This window comes from Solanum tuberosum, unplaced genomic scaffold (genome assembly GCF_000226075.1).
Source record: "Solanum tuberosum cultivar DM 1-3 516 R44 unplaced genomic scaffold, SolTub_3.0 scf00141, whole genome shotgun sequence".
In the NCBI taxonomy this organism is placed as follows: Eukaryota; Viridiplantae; Streptophyta; class Magnoliopsida; order Solanales; family Solanaceae; genus Solanum; species Solanum tuberosum.
In genome coordinates, this window is record NW_006239075.1 from 650,626 (window position 1) to 670,513 (window position 19,888).

The following is a 19,888-nucleotide window of genomic DNA, read 5'->3' on the forward strand; positions in this document are numbered from 1 at the left end:
TTTTTCGTTTTGAATGGATTGTTGTCACTTTTTTCACATTTTAAATGAATTGTTTCTTTTATTTTTGTGTATGGTTAATAACCGAATAACCGAACCAAACCAAACTGAAACCGATAATCACCAAACCGATAAATGTATATTATATTTGGTTTGGTTTGGTTTTGATAATTTTAAAACCGATTAAGTTGGTTTGGTTTTGGTTTTGACCAATAACCGATCCAAACCAACCCGTGAACACCCCTAGTCATGACTTTTCACAAAACATATTTATTATAAAATGAGAATACAAACTTATGGTATTTTAAATAGTTTTAAAAATTTATGAGTAAAAATCATATTTCTTGACAAATATTTTCCCTAAAAATTATGATCAAACACATAGATAAATTTCACTCAAAAATATCTTGTCAAAAATATTTAAGAATCTATGATCTAACGCTAGCTAAAATCACCTAGAATAGTAGTGATTTAAAAAAATACGGAAAGCTATCCTAAAGACATAAGAAGAGTAACTAATTTTAGATGATAACTTTAAAATAATAAAAATATATGTCCAGATTTAACAATGTTTTTCTTTGGGATCTTCATTTAATATAACTATCAAACAAATATAAACATGTTTTTCAAATAGTAGCGTATAATCACAAAATGACTCATTATTCATGATAGTTAAACACATACGGAATTAAGAAAACTTAACCATCCAAAATTTAAGGGAAAAAGTGATGTGGTATTTGAATTTGGATAAGAGGATGAATGTGAGGAATTAGGGGTATTTTAGGCTGATTTAATTTGTGTAATTGGATTGGGTCATCAAGACTTTTCGGGATTGGGAATAGAATGAGCTGCAATTTTGCTGAAAAAAATGACAATATTTAATATTTATTGAGAAAAAAGAGGAACCGAAGTCTATATATTAATTATCTTTGACCATTCTCACATTTTAATTTTATAAATAGACTTTCTCTCTTAAGTTTTAATGAAACCTCTTGTCATTTTTATGACAATTGAGAAATTTTGACTTATCATAAAACCTTTTTTTTACTTTGACATGATCGATGCCAATTGTCATTTTCAATATTGTAACCGTTGTCGCACCACTAGCTACAACCTCTGCAGCTATAGTTGTAGAGGTTGTAGTCGGTGGTGTGGCGGTTGTTAGAAACCGATCATGTTAAAGTGAAGTGGATTTTTTTTATTGTAAGCCAAAATATCTAAATTGTAATAAAAAAAATAACGAGGATATCATTAAAGTTTTTTAAGAGAGAAGATCTAATTTGTAGAACTAAAAAGTGAAAATGGTCAAAGATAATTAATGTGTGGGTTTTGGTCTTCTTTTTTTTTCCAATTAATTATGAATATTATCATTGAACAAACAAATACACGCACTCTAAAGAAACAAACCACCTTCTAGAGAGGGAGCCCAATCCAAAAGGCAGTTTATTCCTACCGACTAGGAACTGCCTTTCCATGTATATTAGTCGTTGATGATTTGTGTATATATTAGTGATCAACTTTATTTTATTCTGAATGACTTCTACTGAGTCAATAGAATAGGCTCGGATAACTAAGATTTTGCCTTTGGGAAATGATCAAACGAATAATTGAATCCCAAAGAGCTCAAAAACAGAAAGAATTTATTACAACTTTCTATTGCAATTATAAATTGTTGAATCAAATAAAAACATTTATTAGCTTTTTTGAGTTCTTTCTTCATATGTTCAATACTTGCACCTTTCTTGTTTGGCTTGAAATTATTTTAAGTTGTTTGCTTTTTATATCTTAGAAGAATATCAACTGATTTCTCTCTATCAAATATAGTAAATTGATTGTATTATATCTTTAAAGATAGTAGGATATATAATTGATTCTGACTGATTTAGATACTTTATATCTTTATTCCTTTCTTGACTATCAAGACTATCATGTATATATGTATGCACAACTTTTATCAATAACATCAATAAGCATTAGCTTTCAATGCAACTGTTTTATGGTATCGGAGCTAACACCCTGAGACTGTTTGAGGAGAAAAAAAGTGCAGGATTAAGAGAGCCTTTTTGGCGTTACCTTCGATACCATAAAACCGTTGCAGTGAAAGCTAATGCTTGTTGATCTTATTAATAAAAGTTATGCATACATATATACATGATAGTCTTGATGACCAAGAAAGGAATAAAGATATAAGAGGTATCTAAATCAGTTAGAATCAATTATATATCCTACTATCTTTAAAGATATAATACAATCAATTTACTATATTTTATAGAGAGAAATCAATTATGATATTCTTCTAAGATTACGATATTCCAAATAGCAATTGAAATTTCTTTCTTTACTTGCTTCAAGTACCTTTCGTTGATCTAGAATAAGTATTAGTAATCGATATTACCTTTTTGTAGCCTAATCCTTGCTATATATTTTCAATATTCTCTTTGTATTTGTTACATTATGTGAACGAGCAGTACATATAGAACAATGTTAAGTGTTAAAGTTCAATCTTATCAATTATGAAAGCAAAAATGTGTGATATTATGTTTTTAGTCACTATTATGCATTATGACTACAAAATTTTATCTCGGGACTTGAATAATTGATGTTATTATCAAGTTGTTGCAATTAATGATGGTTATTTCATAGCAGTGTAAGGAGGCGGCGATCAACCATCCACTCTCGAGATTCAATTGGCATAGGCCATAGACAGAGAGGATGAAAGAAAGACATAGGAATTTCCCCCTGAAGCTAAAGGGGCCTCTCTCCATCCATAAAGGAAGAAGAAGGCAAGACTAAGTCATTTATTCTATTCTAAAAATGATAAATACTTCAAAGGTACAAAAATTATGAAATAAAGTACTTTGTCATAAAAAAATTCAAAAACAAAACGTGTCAACTAAAATGATTTCATAATTATAGATCTATTAATAAAAGTTTGCAACTATAGACATTTAAAGGGGTGAACAAGGACTCCTTATATAAGGTATGTTTTGGGCATAACAACTTCTTCAAAAAGTTTAGTGAATTCAAAATTTAAAATTTCATATCAGTGAAAAGATTGATCGCACAAAAGGAAAGTGATAGAGATTAATGGCGAAGAGAAATAAACAAGGGAGACGGGGTTACCTTTTCAAACTGAAAGAGAGATGGAGGATGTCTTTTAGATCATTAATAATGAAAATCCCATGGACAAAGCTTGAATCCGATGATTTTTATGAGCTTTTCCTTTTATATTCGGAGCTACAGTAGAGGCGATGGCCTTTTGCCGCTCTATCAAAACCACATTGGTAACCATTTCATCCACCGCAGCAAATCTCTACAATGGAGGAAAAAAAGGTCAGAAGAAATAAGGAAAAGGGGAAAAGTGCAAAAGATAGTGGAGGTCCACCTCTGCGAGCTTAGAAAGATGAATGACGGTATAAAGAAGAGGAAGACGTTGATGATCCATCGCATAAGAAGGAGAAAGGTGGAGTTGGTAACAACTACCAACGGCGACACTGGAGAGGAGAATAAGTAGCTCAATTTTAAAACCCTAGCTTCTACGGTGATATTTAAGAAAGGATGGCCGTTTCACTTTTTGGACTGGGCCAGTTGTTTTTTTGTTTTCTCTTTGGGCTCATCGGGCCAATTTTGTACATAATTTCTAAGTCAATAAAAGAGCTTCAAGCTTAGATATTTAACCAAAAAATAATGGTATTTTATAGTTTTGAAAATGAAGAAAAGACGATGTGGAGGTTATGAGAGTGGCACCATTGTTGTTAATCCATCAATTTGGACAAGAACCGACGGGTCTTGTTAAGGGTTGATAGGGTTGTTACATTGTAATTGGACAAGAGGATGGATGTGAGAAATGAGAGTATTTTAGCTGATTTAGTTTGTGTAAGTGGGCCAGATCATTAGACTTTTCGAAGTTGGGAATGGAATGAGCTTTAATTTTGCTGAAAAAATGTAATATTTACAATTTACTTGGGGAAAAAAAAAGACCAAAGCCCATACATTAATGACCATTCTCTCTTTTTACTTTTTAGTCCTATAATTTTGAATCTTTTCTCTAAGTTTTTAACAAAACCTCTGTTCTTTTCATTACAACCTAGAAATTTTAGCTTATCATTAACCCTTTTTTCACTTCACTTTAATTATCGATGCCATCTACAACCGTCGTCACACCATCGGCTACAACTTCCGCAACTCCACCATAAACCAACGTAAGCTTGATAAAATTTCATCTCATCAAGATTTTTTATCCCGTATCAAAAAAAGAATGAGAAATGACCCAACTCGGATTCAATTCTTCGTTCAATTATTTTTCAGAGGCAAAACCCTAGTTATCCGAGCCCATTATATCGACTCGATAGAATTTATTCATAGTAAAATCATATTGATCAACGGTATACCCGCATATCATCAACAACTAGTGTATATGGGAAGACCACTCCCGAGTTAGTTAGAACAAACATTGGTTTTCTATAAAATGTTATGTCTAGAGTATAGTTTCGAAGCGTGACAACACAACATACAATTCATAGTGAAATGAGATTCAACTAAGGGATCTAAACAACATTTGTAGTGGATCCAAAGTCTTTACAAGTACATGGATCCATATGTGTCCAATTTACCAAGAGCTGCTTATCTCAAGCTATGGCAATCTTGATTTGGGAATCATTCAACAATGTAATTACTCGAGTTATCGACAAGCTATCATGACTTGAGGTACGGAGTATTTTAAAGGTCACTTTCAAAGATTGGCATGAACAAAATATCATATTGATTTCTAACAATATACAAATATATATATATATATATATATATAAAACTTGTTTGAACTATCTTACTATGAAAAGAAAAAAGAACTTCTGAGGCGTTGCCTGTGACTCAACATGGGTGAAGGGGGCAGAATTGTGCACTTTCGAAGCCTGCCAGTTTTACATACAGTATATTACCCGCAAGTTCATCTTCTTTGATAGGATATTAGATTAGTTAGCAATTCAAGTTCCAAAGATAGATGTGTTTCTCGTTGAACCCCTTTTCTTACGGTCTAAGTGTACTAAAAGAAGAACATTTTTTGTTGATTATCGAAGGACCAAAACAACTAGGTGTATAATTTTTTAGACTATACTTAAAATCATTTTCTAATTTTCTATAAAACGACACATATTATAATCACCATCCACTAAGACTATTTTCCAATTTATTTTTTATTAAGACAATTTTATTTTTCTTATAAGAACCACAAGGTTCAAATACAATCTATCCGACAATTTTTACATATTATTATAACTCTATCATTTTAATTCTTTTTTAAAAAGACCAGCATGTATGATACATCGTATTGTTTATAACATTACTATGTAATTCATTGTTTTTTTTAATCATTGTATACAAAATATGAATTGTATATATTTAAAATATACAAGTACATAATTGTTGCAGTGTATTTTTAAAAAATGAATATTTAATTCTCCCGGAGTTATCTTTTTACTATTTGTGCAATACAATACATAATATAATAAATAAAATAATAATACATAAACGTAAAATAAAATATAAAATTCTTAAATAAAACTTAATCAAACTTATGAGATATGTTAATTAAATAATTAGAGATATATTGGTAAATATGTATATATAGAAGAGATAGTTTAGTCTTGAAATAAATAATTCTTTGCTTCTGCTTTTTTTAATAAGCAAAATTTTTTAGCTTCTTCCCAACAAAGAAAAAACAATTTTACTGATTTGCCAAATACCTAATTTTTCAAAAAAACAATTTTTTTTCCATCAAAATAAGTGCTTCTGGACTCCCAACAACAATGCCAAACATGCTCTTAGATTCATATGTTTGCTACCAGATACACTGAAATAGGAAGAGAGACGAACGGAAACAGAAGGTAGATGAGTGAGATTTGTCTATGTATCTCAGATACATGCGAATCAGACTAGATACATGTATCTTTATGTATTTGTTGTGATTCACATGTATCTAGGATACCTGATACATAGGAGAGTGATAAGCAAAATGGGAGGTAGACTAGAGAGATTTGTCTATATATCCCAAATACATGCAAATACACTTAGATACCGTGTATCTAAAACAAATTACACCCTAATTTTGACCTCATGTATATGAGATACATATATCTAAACGTATCTAAATGTACCAAAATCTAGTAATTAGATTCATAATATTATAAACTTGCGTGTGTCTAAGTAATTAGCTCTTAAATTACTGAAAAATCTGTAAGTTATTCTATTAAATTAGTCTTGAGATTATTTAATTCCTCATTTAAATTAAAATAATGAGAAATAATAGGTGACTTGATACAACAAGTAGTATCTTACAAGGGAGAGCAGAAATTGATTCTCATATCGATCCTTTCGATCAAGCTTGTTACATCAAACTTGTCTAGTGCGATTTATTGAAAAATTCAAAGTTGCTTAGTAATATATTGGAGGCACATACAGGATGGGTGAGTTGTGACCAGACTGGCAAGTGTTTGCCGTATTTTTACCCAATTGCCCCAAGACAAGTAATATGCGGTCGATATCTTTCAATATAAACTGAAGCAAAATGAGTAGAAAAGGTAAAGTAAACAACTCCTAAAAATATTCAATCAACATCATACAGCCAGCAGTAGAGTGTTTTGTGGTCTGCACATAGAGAGACACCACTTAGGGATCCTTTCAATTGAGAAAAAAATCTGCATATTTCTATGTAAGTATCTTCTTGATTCTCTTTGTTATGGCTGGGTTTTGGCCATTTATGAAATAGATCTCTGTTGTTAGAGTATTTGGGGTTTTGAGATTTATGTCTTTTTTATATCTGGTGGTGTGAATGTGCACTGTGGAACAAAAAAAAATTGAATCTTTACATGTAAATTGTATCCAAGGTAGTGGTAAGGTGTGCACCCTCCCAAAACCCCACTTGTGGGATTTCAATGGGTATGTTGTTGGTGTTGTAGATTTGTAAATTGAATTGTTGAAGTTCCTTATGTATCTACAAGGGTTTTGATGTAATTCATGATGTTTACTTGAAGAATTAGAGGCTTATAAATGTCATGACTGATCCAAGTATTTGATTTTAAGCAAGTTGCTTTTGTGTATTTTATGAATTGGGGTTCTAACATTATCAGATATATGGTGTGATTTAACTAATCAATTATGTTTTCTTTCTTGTTATCCTTTTTTTTTTGGGCCAAAGGAACATAAAAATGACAGTTTGAAGGTGACTGGAGAATGTATGAATTTTCTCTGCCTGTACAAAGTAATTAGCAGTACTCTGCAAGTATATGTAGCTTCCTGATACATTCATCTCATGTTTGTAAAGGAGATCATTTTCAAGTATTTTTTTTCTCCCAATGTGCTAAGACTGATATACTGAAAAATTGATGCATTCTTCTATAAACTGAATGTTATGAAAATCAATTTCTTGTGTGATTGAGGGAATTTTTTAAAATATTCTAGGCTGGTTTGATACTTTCTGCAATCTTTCTTTCTGTCTTGTTTATCTACAATTTATGGTTCCTTTGAAGCTCTTACCGTTGTTTCATTTGAACGAGAGCAACTTGATAAATAAGACCAGTTCACCTAAGCCATTTAAAAGATATTACTAGTAGTTAAGAACAGAAATGAAACAAGCAGAGTTGCACCATATTTTGCCGTTGTTTGTCTATTCCACGGTAACTAATAACTTCCTCATTTCCCCTTTAAATTTTTTTAATTTTCCTATCGTATGCTAGTAAAACTTCAATCTAGTCGGAGCATTTTACTTTTACTTCGGGGACCACATATTTTGACATAATAAATCTCCACTCTTACTCTTGCTGCTTTCCTTGTCTAAATTTGACCTTTAAGTTTAGGAGGTAGATACTTTGGGAATAGGTCAAATGCTAAACAATAATATTTGGACTTATCGCTTCTTTTTTCTTGATTTTTACAATTTCATTTGATATCATATATAAGTTGTTTGATGTTTGCTTGATCAAATACGCTTGTCTCATATAAAAAAGGAAATATGCATTGCACAGTTTACCAAAATTTTCCTGGATAATAGTTGCAATGAAGTAAGCCTAACTATTTTTGGTTGAGTTAGTAGTTCTCCAAGAGCACCCTCAAGTAAATATAACATGAAATCTTGTCTGGACTCAATCGTGGAGCTACTTAATTAGTTTAAGTGCCCAAAGAGATGGAATAACTCACGAAGCGCCAAGATGTATTAACGAGTAAATTTTTTTATTTTTTTTTATAAGGTAAAGGTTTATTGACCAAGTACCAAGAAGGTACCAAAACCAAAAGTTACAAAAGACTGCTGGGAATATTAACGAGTACATTTTTAAAGATAAAATCATCAAATAGCACCTTGTGGGTGGCTATATGATCTGTCTTCTATTTTCTTTATTGGAACTGTTCTCATCTCAATAGGTGCTCTTGAACTTCTTATCGAATATTTCATGTAGAACCATATCTTAGCAGCCTTCTAACTACTTTCTGTTTCCTTTGCTATATCTAGCAATTAGCTGCTGTCCACGATGGTTGCACAAGGCTTCACTGTGGATTTAGATAAGCCACTTGTATACCAGGTAAAACTCTACAATCTACATCTTATATTTATTTTCTTCCGTCCTATTTTATTTGATACGTAACTTGGGAAGTCAATGGTTTTTTAACTACATTTCTTCTCAAATTTATTAAATAATTTTTAAAAATATTTTTAGTCCACCTAATAGTTGGGAGTTGGGACTATATTTAGCCACATTAATATGTTTACTCTTGGTCTTATGCTTTCTAGAAGTCTCTTAATCCAATTTCAAATATATATGCCACTACAAAATATAGAAACTTCTAGTAAGGATTCATATACCATACTCCATGTCCCCAACTAGCTTAGGATTAAGGTGTAGTAGTAGTAGTTGTTGTGTAGTATTCTATTTGCTCCAATTACATGACACTCTTACCATTTGGGGCATTTCAAAATATTTGATGGAGTTCTACTGCTAAATATTATTCTCTATATTATTCTTAAAGTTGCAAGAATTTCAAACTCATTAACTATTTAGCTTTTCAACTCTCATATGATGCTTTCTCTATGAAACTCACTTTTTGGTCATTACTTCACTATTTTCCTCCACTCTCATTAATATAGTACACGGGCGAAATTGACATCCTAAACTCTGTATACAGTTAAGGAAGTGCATTCACTATAAAATGTGATGGAGGGTATTCTTATATGTAGTTTCTAAGAGGTTAATAAAATTAATGAAGCAGACCCTTCGGGGTGGCCCGAACTTCCATGTTGGAGGTCTCAAGTTCGAAACCCCTTGCCAGCGAAAGCAAGGGATTTGCCTTCTGGGTCAAGCTCGTCGCACCAGGCTTGCCTAGTGCGGGTTACCTCTCCTATATGGTTTGCGAGCTATTGCATAGAAGCGGGGGTTTTACCCTGTGCGCACCCAAAGGCGCACACCCAAAGGGTAGCAGCTGCGGATTTCCCTTGTCATAAAAAAAAATAAAAAAATGAAGCAGTGTCAAAATGTCTGCCGAAAAGTAGACCATTTGACCGTCATACTCCAAACTTTGTTTTTCTTTTTGGGATGGATGATGAATCTTTTATTTAGATCTGCACATGTGTCTGTAAGGTTTACCTTCTCTCCCTTGATCTTCTTTGCTGATAATCATCAGGGTTTTTCATTATGTAATTAAGATTATTCCAGTACGTACTAGCAGATACATTTGCCTTATCATTTTGTTTTGTTCCATAATGTATTTCTTTGTTCTACTTGTCAAAGTACACAGAAAATTAAAAAAAAACAATGGCAGAAAAGAATAATATGTGGTGATGTATTTCCTTCTCATCATCTTTCAGATGGGAAATTATATATGGTTTTACTGTTGCAAGCACTTTTTCTTCTTCCTCTTCTTTTTTTGTTCGATAAAGTTTTTGCAAAGTCTTCTTTGTCATGTCTAACAGGTTCCTTGGCCCAAATCTCTCTATTCTGACTGAAATTAGTAAATAAACCGTCTTATTACTACTTGTATTTTTTGACTCCTCAAATGTGCTCTCAGGTTGGCCACCTTGGAGAAGCTTATCAAGAGTGGGTTCACCAGCCCATTGTCAGCAAGGAAGGTCCTCGATTTTTTGAAAGTGATTTTTGGGAGGTATAGTTACTGTTAGAATTATTCATTTTTCTTTTAGCTTGAATTTTCATTTTCCATACGTGTCTATGTAAGGCAAGATTGATATAAAACTTGCTAGAGTGTGTACCATACAAATACCCCACCCCACGTGAAATAATTCATTTTCACATCATCTCACTATGTACATAAGGTATTGATACCTTTAATTTGTGAAACAGTTTCTGACTCGCACAGTTTGGTGGGCAATTCCTACCATATGGCTTCCAGTTGTGTGCTATAGCATCTCTGTGTCTATCCATATGGGTCGTACTGTTCCAGAGGTGGCACTGATGGTTGGTTTTGGCATTTTCATCTGGACACTGATGGAATACACTCTTCATCGTTTTCTTTTCCACATCAATACAAGGAGCTATTGGTTAGTGCTCTCTCTGTTCTTTTTTAGTAACCTGAGAAGGGAATGTTCTTTTAGCCCTCTGCTTCAGGTTCTTTATTCCTGTGTGCTTAAACTCATCTTTTGTTACAGGGGAAACACTATTCATTATCTTCTTCATGGCTGTCATCATAAGCATCCCATGGATGGTCTACGGCTGGTTTTTCCTCCTGCTGCAACGGCTATTCTCCTTGTACCAGTATGTTGGATTTAATATCTTGGCATCGTTTTATATTTTAACCTGAGAACCTTTTTTTTTTGTAATTTCACACAAATCTAGAAGATCCCAGTTTCAAATGGTTAAAACCGCTTTTCGTGAAATAAAAGATAATTACTCTCTCCATTCCTGGATTGTTGCTACATATGGTTTTCAGAGGTCAAGCAACGTATTGGCAAGGCCATTTTATCTGCCTAATAATTGAGGAAAAACACTAAAAAGAATTAAGCACTTGGAGGGTATACATCAGATATTACTTGAAAATCCACTTGACAAATTCTAGTTTAATTTTGGAAAAGTCAACATGGCCATAGCAACTAAAGGAATATAATACTAGCCTACATCAACAGCTAGTCAAAGTTGGTAGTTCATATACAAAATGTTGCAAGTTGAAAATCATAGGCTCTTATTATTTTCTTTCCCCAAATGACATTGATCACGACTATACTTGTACTGAATTTTGGGAGTGTGCTAAAGAACAATGATTATTTGCTTTTCCCACAACTTTTGATACTGTACTTTGTAATTGCAGTTCTGGAACTTGATCAAACTCCTGGCAACTCCCACTACTGCTCCTGCTTTGTTTGGAGGCGGTTTATTGGGCTATGTTATGTATGATGTAACCCACTACTACTTGCATCACGGGCAACCAACAGTTGAAGTGCCTAAAAATCTTAAGGTAAGAGGATATGTTTGTTAACACCTCCCTAACGGCTTCATTGTGGGTTTTCAGTTAGTTTTTTGTGATGTCTCCTGACAGGTGTAATAATGTGTCAGTTTGAGAAGATGCTTTTTAGACCCTGCTGGTTTCTTTGTTTAACCTTTTCAACTACTAACAGGAGATTTGTTATACCATCGCAAATTATGTTTTCACTTGTGGTACTTGAGAGTTGAGACTGTTGTTTCAGGTTATAGTTTGTGGTTCAATCCTGTCTTTAGGGTAATAAAGAAGCGTCTGCCTGGGATTTATTGTGAACTGGGGTTGTGTTGAAGTGATATTTTCATCTCAATTTATGAATCACGATAAGATGCAGTATTCTTAACCTGTTATATGATCCTAACTACTGATCTTTTGCCCTTCTTTCACAGAAATATCACTTGAATCATCATTTCCGTATCCAGAACAAAGGTTTTGGTATCACCTCCTCCTTCTGGGACAAAGTGTTTGGAACGCTACCACATTCAAAATCAGCCAAGAACAGATGATTCCCTTCGGATAGGAGAATCACAGCACTAATCACTTTTTATTAGAAGGGTTAGAATTATTATTTTTTCTTTAAAATCCAGTTCCAGTTTTTTCATTTTGCCACTATGTTCATGCTACAGTTTAATTGGAACTTGGCATTCATCCTTGTGACAACTTGTGTAAGGGTTACGTAACCGTGCTGCGAAACATTGTGCTCATCAGTCCATCTAGGTTGTTGATATTTTCATCTCAATTTATGAATCACGATAAGATGCAGTATTCTTAACCTGTTATATGATCCTAACTACTGATCTTTTGCCCTTCTTTCACAGAAATATCACTTGAATCATCATTTCCGTATCCAGAACAAAGGTTTTGGTATCACCTCCTCCTTCTGGGACAAAGTGTTTGGAACGCTACCACATTCAAAATCAGCCAAGAACAGATGATTCCCTTCGGATAGGAGAATCACAGCACTAATCACTTTTTATTAGAAGGGTTAGAATTATTATTTTTTCTTTAAAATCCAGTTCCAGTTTTTTCATTTTGCCACTATGTTCATGCTACAGTTTAATTGGAACTTGGCATTCATCCTTGTGACAACTTGTGTAAGGGTTACGTAACCGTGCTGCGAAACATTGTGCTCATCAGTCCATCTAGGTTGTATTTATGTTTATCATTGGGCTGTATGTTGGCCATTTATTTGTACCTTGTACCAGTTTGGCAATTAGAAAAATTCTGTTGATGCATGGCAACAAATTCTCTTTTTTTTTCTCTCTGTGTAGTAACTTGATTAACTGGATTGTTAGAAAGGAAACAGAACTATTTTGTCTTCAAAAATAAAAAAAAGTATACTTGGAGGAGTGTGACAATTTACAAGTGGGAGTGCATCAATTCTAATTGTTTACGCACACATCACAAATGTAATGGAATTATTTGAGTGTGGGAATATCTTTTTTCATATAAAGCATATGTATCATGAGGCATAATGTTGCTTCTAACCTAATCTTCTCTTTCCTCCCCCACATGAGAAAGAATACAAACACACGCTGTGAAAACAAAAGATATTTAATCCTCCCTCGTTTCAATTTGTCTGACCTACTTTCATTTTCAGTCCGTTTTAAAAAGAACGACTCTTTCCTTTTTTAATTTCAACTTTCCATATGACATGTTTGATACTACAAAATTCAAAAGTGTTCTTTATTTTCTTATAAATTCTGTGTCAATTCAAAATAGGTCAATCAAATTGAAACAGAGGTGGAGAGTGTTGCCTGTAGGTACATTGAAAAGAAAAAAAAGAGAAAGTTTTGGCACCATAGTAGGACCTCTTAATTATAGTGTTTCTACTTTATGCTTCACAGCACCTTCCCCCATTGATTGAGAAGTTAAGCATGCCTAATTGAAATATCTCTTTAAATTCTCCTCTCTCCTTCTCTGTTTCTTCCAAAATAATTTTTTTATTTTCGAATAGATACGCGTGACCAGACATAAATCTTCATTTCCATCTATATTATTGTCCAAGATCATGCCATGTTTCAACAGTCCAACACTATAATGTCTTGACCCTTGTTATATTCTTGCTTCTTGTCTCAGATACTAAATATTTAGAGGGAATTTTTATTGAGTCTGAATTTGTATTATCTTCAAACATGTCTTTTCCATGGAAGAAGTTGAAGAAGACAAGTATATCTCAATTGGTGAAGGACCATGTTCATTCTCAATCTCCTTTCATGGTGGAAACTGGTTTCCCCTCTTCCCTTGTGGATCTTTTTGTCAAGAATCGTCGAAAGTTCATGAAATCTTCCAAGAAAAAGAGGGCTCCACCAGTGGTGGCTGAGCCCCCTTTAAGCTCTCTTTCGACTTCACCTTCCCCGGTATGTTGCATAATTGAGAGGTCTGAGTTAAAGGGGTGTCAGGAAAAAGATGAAAGATTTGATCTTGATGAAGCTGTTGATAAAAATATGGTGTTTATAGCGCTTCTGAAGGTCTTTCTGGTGGTGGTTTTGGTTTTAGGAACAAAGAAGCTTGTAATGGGAATGACAATGTCAGCTTTCTTGTTGTACTTCTTTGAGTATTCGGGTGAACGCGTATATAGATGGATCATGCCTGTTGCAGGAGCACAAAGGAGGAGTCTTTCGATGGTACAGCAGGTTTGGAGATCCTCTGGAGTCAAAATGGTTGAGTTAGAAGAAAAAGATCGCGTTTTTAAAGCGCAATTACAGCAAGAAGAGTTAAGTTCCTCTGAGTCCAGTAGGTATGATAATCTGATACGTGAAGGAATAGACTCAACAGAAGAAGAATTGAGAAGTGACTTGTTGGAATCCAAGAGAAAGAAATCTCAAAAATCAAAGATCAAGAGATTTATTGCAAAGAAGTTCAGAAGGAAGACGATAGCAATAAGCGAAAGTGATGTTAAAACTCAGGAAAAGGATAAACTTGATTGTCAAAAGAGTCCTGAGAAAGTGCTTGATGCAACAACTGTGAAGGTGTCTAGTTTAGCCAGAAAAGAGCAGAGTTCAGCAAGTATTGACCTACTTTTGGTTGTTCTTGTTGGCCTTATCGGAGGCCGGATTTTCGCGCTTGTGTTTACAGTAACATGGTGCATGATGTCAAAACAAGTTTTGCTCAAAACTTTAGTCAGAATTTTTCAACTTATTTGTAGAAAGCTGTGAATTGCAGATCATTTAGATAGTTTAGTTTGCTTCTACTGAGAAGTGCTGCTTAAACCTTAGCTGGAGATTTTTGTATTATGTCTTGTAAAGTTTCTGATACAAGAGATTATATTGCATTTAACAACTCCAAATTTTATATTTCCATCACTCTTGACATTCATTTTTTGTTGTTGTTAAATTGCATAAGCATGTGTTAAAATAAAAATAATTTAGGTATTTTAGGAAAAAGAAAAGTTGGTTTTAATCCAGAGGAGGAAAAATTGAGTATTACGATGAATATACATTGCTTAAGAACCATCGTCAATAAGCTGAAAGTTCATCGAGCCAAACCAGATTTTATACTTATATGTTTTCTTTAATTACATAAAGGGAGGAAGAGGGAAAGGGTCATGGCGAAAATGAACGAAAAGCAAGATAAGCGTGCTATTTTCAAATCGATCCATAAATAGCCTAATTTGTTCTGATAGATCGAAAGGAAGGGAATATTATGGTACTGATGGAGTTTAAACCTTCTACAGCCTAGAATTTCATAAATGCTTGGAAAGTTGGTGCATTAACTTTTTTTTAAGATTTTTATTTGATGACTAATATTTATATGGTTTCAAGTAATTCAAAACTTTATGTAGGGCTCAAATTTAAAATATTTGATTAATAATTAAGAAATCTTAATCATCTCGGTCAGGATTTAAATTAATGGGATCAGTAGCATTAAATTTATTGCCTTATGTGTTCGGATTTAATATTTTATCTTTTGATATTTTAAGAAGATTTTATTTTTATAATCCGTATAAAAATCATGTGAATTAAATGAATCTTTAGGCAAAAGGCTACATCCATCCCCCATTACGCCCTATTTGATACACCAGTTCCTACAAGCGTAAATATTTATTTATAATGAATATTTACACTTATAGCTAATCATTTTAACCTTGGTTAACTAAAAAATAAGAAAGAAAATATGTCTTAACCCTCCATTTCAAAAAGAGTGGTCTAGTTTGATTTGGCACGAAGTTTTAGAAAATAAAGAAGACTTTTGAATTTTGTGGTCCTAAATTAAAGTTATGTAAAATGTACTAAATTGCCCTTTAATCTTGTGGTCTTAAACATGCAACGTGGAAAACTGAAATTAAAATGTTACCAAAAAAGGAAAGAGATCATTCTTTTTTAAACAAACTAAAAAGGAAAGAAAACCATTATTTTTGAAACAGAGGGAGTATATATATATAAGAGAACCATAGGTCTGTCTATGTGGCACCTCCACAAATCAAGATTCCCTTTTAATTTATTTATTTCCAAAACTAGCCCTCCTCTTTCATGAAAAGTTGCAACTTTTATGAAAAATTGTGACTTTAATGAAGAATTGTGACTTTTATGACAAGTTGTGACTTTAAATGAAGAGTTGCGACTTTTATGAAAAGTTGTGACTTTTATGAAAGGTTGAGACCTTTTCGAAGGGTTTCAACTTTTCCAAATAGTTGTGATCTTTCCAATAAGGCACAATAAACATTTGTTCATACTACCATTTGTTGTCTATTAATAGAGGGTTACGAAAATTCTGAACTTCTTCTTCTTCTTCCGCACAATTAAATATTTGTGTACTTTGCTCATATTGAGTGGCTCACTGACACCATTGTTTTTGTATCAATACACTGGTGAATAGAATCACTCTATCATGATGATCTATTCCTTTAAATCTCGGGTACTAGAGGACAATAATTTCCTTAAGGGGACACTATGTATTCAGTGACTTGATTTTTTCCTTTTCTTTTTTATTTTATTGTTACAGATCCTGACATGTATTTTACAGTCACTAATTTATACTTATGTTATTGAGGATAAATGATAAGATGTTATCATTTGCATACATTATTTATGTTCCTTACTACGTAATCTTGTATGTAAGATAATATAGTGTTTTAGTTTTAATAATCAATAGGTTTTAAATATTATTTTATAAATTTCGTGATATTAAATTCTCGCGTTAGGCGCGAATAATTTTAGTTAGTTATAATTAAGCAATAAACTTGTATATTGAAAGATATAGTGTAAATCATCATTATTCTTTCGTAAAAAAACTATTTTTTTCCCAACGCGGCAAAACCATCTTTCCCCTCCAAGTGTTTGTCTAGGGAATAGATTTATTTCTAGAGAAAATAACATATTTAATCCTTGAATTATTGCTATATCTCAACTTTGGCCCATATGTTATTGATCTAAGCACATTTAATTTTTAATCCGTAATTATATAAATAATAACTATTTAATGATTTTTAGACAATTAGATTTGTATAAAACCCTCTTTAAAGAGCTTTGAAGAAGAAAACATTAATGGATGAAATTTATTGTTATCGTGGTATTAAGCAATAACCTACTCAATATTTGAGGAGCATTATCATTAAATTCACATACAAAATTAGTCTTGATCAAAATGTAAAGATATAGGAGAAAGATTGTTTGAGCTAATATTTGCTTCATTGGTTCTTCAAATTACTCTAACCATCATTATCTCAAAAATGGGGGGGGGGGAGGGGAAATTAACCTAACAATGTCAACTTCAAGTTAGATTAAAGGACTAAAATTTCCTATTTTATTTAATTAAAGATTAAATGTGTTTAGAATAATGATATAAGAATTAAAATTGGATAACAATAACATAAATCAATGAAATTTCGCAAATCAAGTATAGAAAGGTTATATAAAAATGTATGTACGTACATCTTACCATTACCTCGTGAAGGTAGAGAGAGTTTGTCTAGGACTAAAAGTGCTTTCTTCTTCTTCTTCTTCTTCTTCTTCTTCTCTTTTGTATTTACATATACCAATGAAATTTCACAAGTCGGATATGGAGAGGATACAATGTAGCAGACCTTACCATTATCTCGTGAAAATAGATATGTTGTTTCCAAATGACCCTCACTCGAGTTCAACAAATCCAAATACAATGAACTAAAATTGATATATAGCGATAATATTATACCAATTTTTCTAATTACTTGTCCATTTTGACAAATCATGAAAAAATAATTTTTTATTTATCTATTATACCCTCAATTAATTACTTTGAAAACTGTAGAACTTCTTGACAATATTAAGTTTTTAATTCAACCACTTCATAATTAATAGACTAAAATGGTAAATTTATAATGTCAAATTATTATTCGGGCGGGGATCTTGAAGGTTTCCTTGCCGCGTGCGACGCGGGAAGGGGTTCCCTGTCTGTCCCCCACGAGCAGGAACATCAAAAATAATGGAAAGGTGAATACATGTACATGATGTAACGACATATTTCAAAATACGTGATCCGATTCTATAGGCTGTCTGCAGAAAGGAAAGAGTTTACCGACCGCATAACAATTCATTCTTGTGTGTAGCACTGTGGGCCCATGTCGTCCGAACGAATTCAGAGGTTGTTTCTCTTAAGACGAAAACGTACGAGGTAATGCTTATTCTTCTCGATACTCTTGAATAAGGCAAGACTTTTCCTTATTTCCTGTTAAAAGCAAATAATTATTTTCTTAATAGGTCTGTAAATTTAAAAGTGGAGAAGTAATTAGTAAAAGAGGAATACTATTTTTTGTTCTTCTTTTTCTCTATTGTATTTACACCATAGTCTATGAGTCCATCACATAAACCCAAAACCCCTAACTCCCATTATTATAATCTTTTCAAATTCCCAAAACCCCTCAACCTCCTTCTTCCTTTTTCTTTCCCCACAACAATCTTTCCTTTATTTGTACCCCTTTACCCCCACCCCCCACCCCTTCTTCAAAATTCACAATTTATGCATGTCACTAATCACATTTGTGTATCTACCTGGCCAGTATTAGGTACTATCTTCTTCACCCTTTCTTGATTTTTTGTTATCATTGCCAGTAATAGCTACTATCTTTCTTGGTTTCTTGTTGATGGGTGTTTGATTCTCACTTTGTAACCCTTCCTCTACCCCCAATTAAGTTAAAGGTACAATCTTTTTTCAGCCATTCTTGATTCTCTGTTACTATTTTGCCTATCTTGTAAAGTAAGTCTTGGGGCCCCTTTTTCCTTTTGAGGGTATCTTTCAAAGATAACCACTCAACCCACAAGCATAACTTTTTGTTTGTTGGTTCGTTTTGCCGATTCTTGAATTCTTGTCATTTGAGTGAGGACCCAGAAACTGATTTTGTTTTGTAGTGGTGAAATAATGATTGGTTAATGTGTTGTTATAGATGTAAACGGCACTTTAGAAGCAGAGTTTTCGTTAATCATATAAGATTCCTGCTATAAATGCAGTGTGTTTTGATACTGTGTGTATATGTATTCTATGGTTATTGCTTGGTTGTAGAAAGGGTATATGTATTCCATGGTTTTTTTGTTTCTGATAATGTTGTGTGTGGTGGAATTAAAAAAAGAATCTATTTTTGGACTCTGAACATGCTGTTGTCGAAAAGTTTAAACATGTTATGATTTCCCTAGAATCTAATTAGCTGTTGAATCAAGTATTAACATGTGGATGGAGATTGGTTACTTCTCCTGTTTTTGGCTTATTGTCAATGGAATGAGTATTCAAATCGAATTAGGGAATTGTTGGTATTTACTATTTTACTGTGTTCTTGGCGTTAATATGCTTTATATATGATGCACAATGGAAATTAGTTCTAAAACACTTTTTCAGTGTAGGAGTTGAATTGTTATAAGTATTCAATTCTCCTGGAAAAGCTATGGAAAATGGAAAAGGCCCAGCAAGTGGTCCAAAGAAATTACCTTTCACGCCTAAGGCTATCATACACCAGAGATTTGGTACTAAAGCATGCTATAAGGTTGAGGAAGTTCAAGAGGCCGTACAAAATGGATGTCCTGGTTTAGTGATCCCTCAGAGAGGTCCTTGCCTCTTTCGCTGTTCTCTGCAACTTCCAGAATTTTCAGTAGTCTCTGAAGCCTTCAGAAGAAAGAAGGATGCTGAGCAATCTGCTGCTGAGAAGGCTATACAACAGGTTTTGTCTTACTCTCTGCTCTTGAGCTATTTAAATACTCCCTCCGTTTCACAAAGAATGACCTCCTTTCCTTTTTAGTCAGTTTCAAAAAAGAATGACCTCTTTCCTTTTTTGGTAACATTTTACTTTTTGCTTTCCACGTGGCATGTTTAAGACCACAAGATTAAGGGCAATTTTGTACATTTGACATAACTTTAATTTAGGACCACAAGATTCAAAAGTCTTCTTTATTTACTTAAACTCCGTGCCAAGTCAAACCAGGTCATTCTTTGTGAAACGGAGGGAGTATATTTT

At 33.1% G+C, this 19,888-nt stretch overlaps 3 protein-coding genes across 5 annotated transcripts in view; all 3 read left to right on the forward strand.

Moving 5' to 3' along the window:
- The first annotated feature begins 6,479 nt into the window (after positions 1-6,479).
- LOC102595241 (fatty acid 2-hydroxylase 2-like) lies at positions 6,480-12,707 on the forward strand. The gene is made up of 8 exons (XM_006352938.2): positions 6,480-6,703; positions 8,498-8,567; positions 10,048-10,140; positions 10,338-10,534; positions 10,643-10,748; positions 11,299-11,445; positions 11,856-12,183; positions 12,613-12,707. The coding sequence occupies exons 2-7, from the start codon at positions 8,517-8,519 to the stop codon at positions 11,970-11,972; spliced, it is 711 nt and encodes a 236-aa protein (XP_006353000.1). The 5' UTR covers positions 6,480-6,703; positions 8,498-8,516; the 3' UTR covers positions 11,973-12,183; positions 12,613-12,707.
- Positions 12,708-13,601: 894 nt separating this feature from the next.
- Positions 13,602-14,624, forward strand: LOC102595566 (uncharacterized). The gene has a single exon (XM_006352939.2). It carries the CDS (start codon positions 13,602-13,604, stop codon positions 14,622-14,624), a length of 1,023 nt encoding a protein of 340 aa, XP_006353001.1.
- Positions 14,625-18,256: 3,632 nt separating this feature from the next.
- LOC102595903 (small RNA 2'-O-methyltransferase) overlaps positions 18,257-19,888 on the forward strand; it is a 9,639-nt gene continuing 8,007 nt past the window's right edge. Inside the window, exons 1-2 of one of the 3 annotated variants that reach the window (XM_006352940.2) lie at positions 18,257-18,451; positions 19,276-19,594. In XM_006352940.2, coding sequence (XP_006353002.1) covers positions 19,322-19,594 — 273 coding nt within the window. In that variant the 5' untranslated portion in view covers positions 18,257-18,451; positions 19,276-19,321. The other 2 variants (XM_006352941.2, XM_015311153.1) reach the window with 2 other exon arrangements.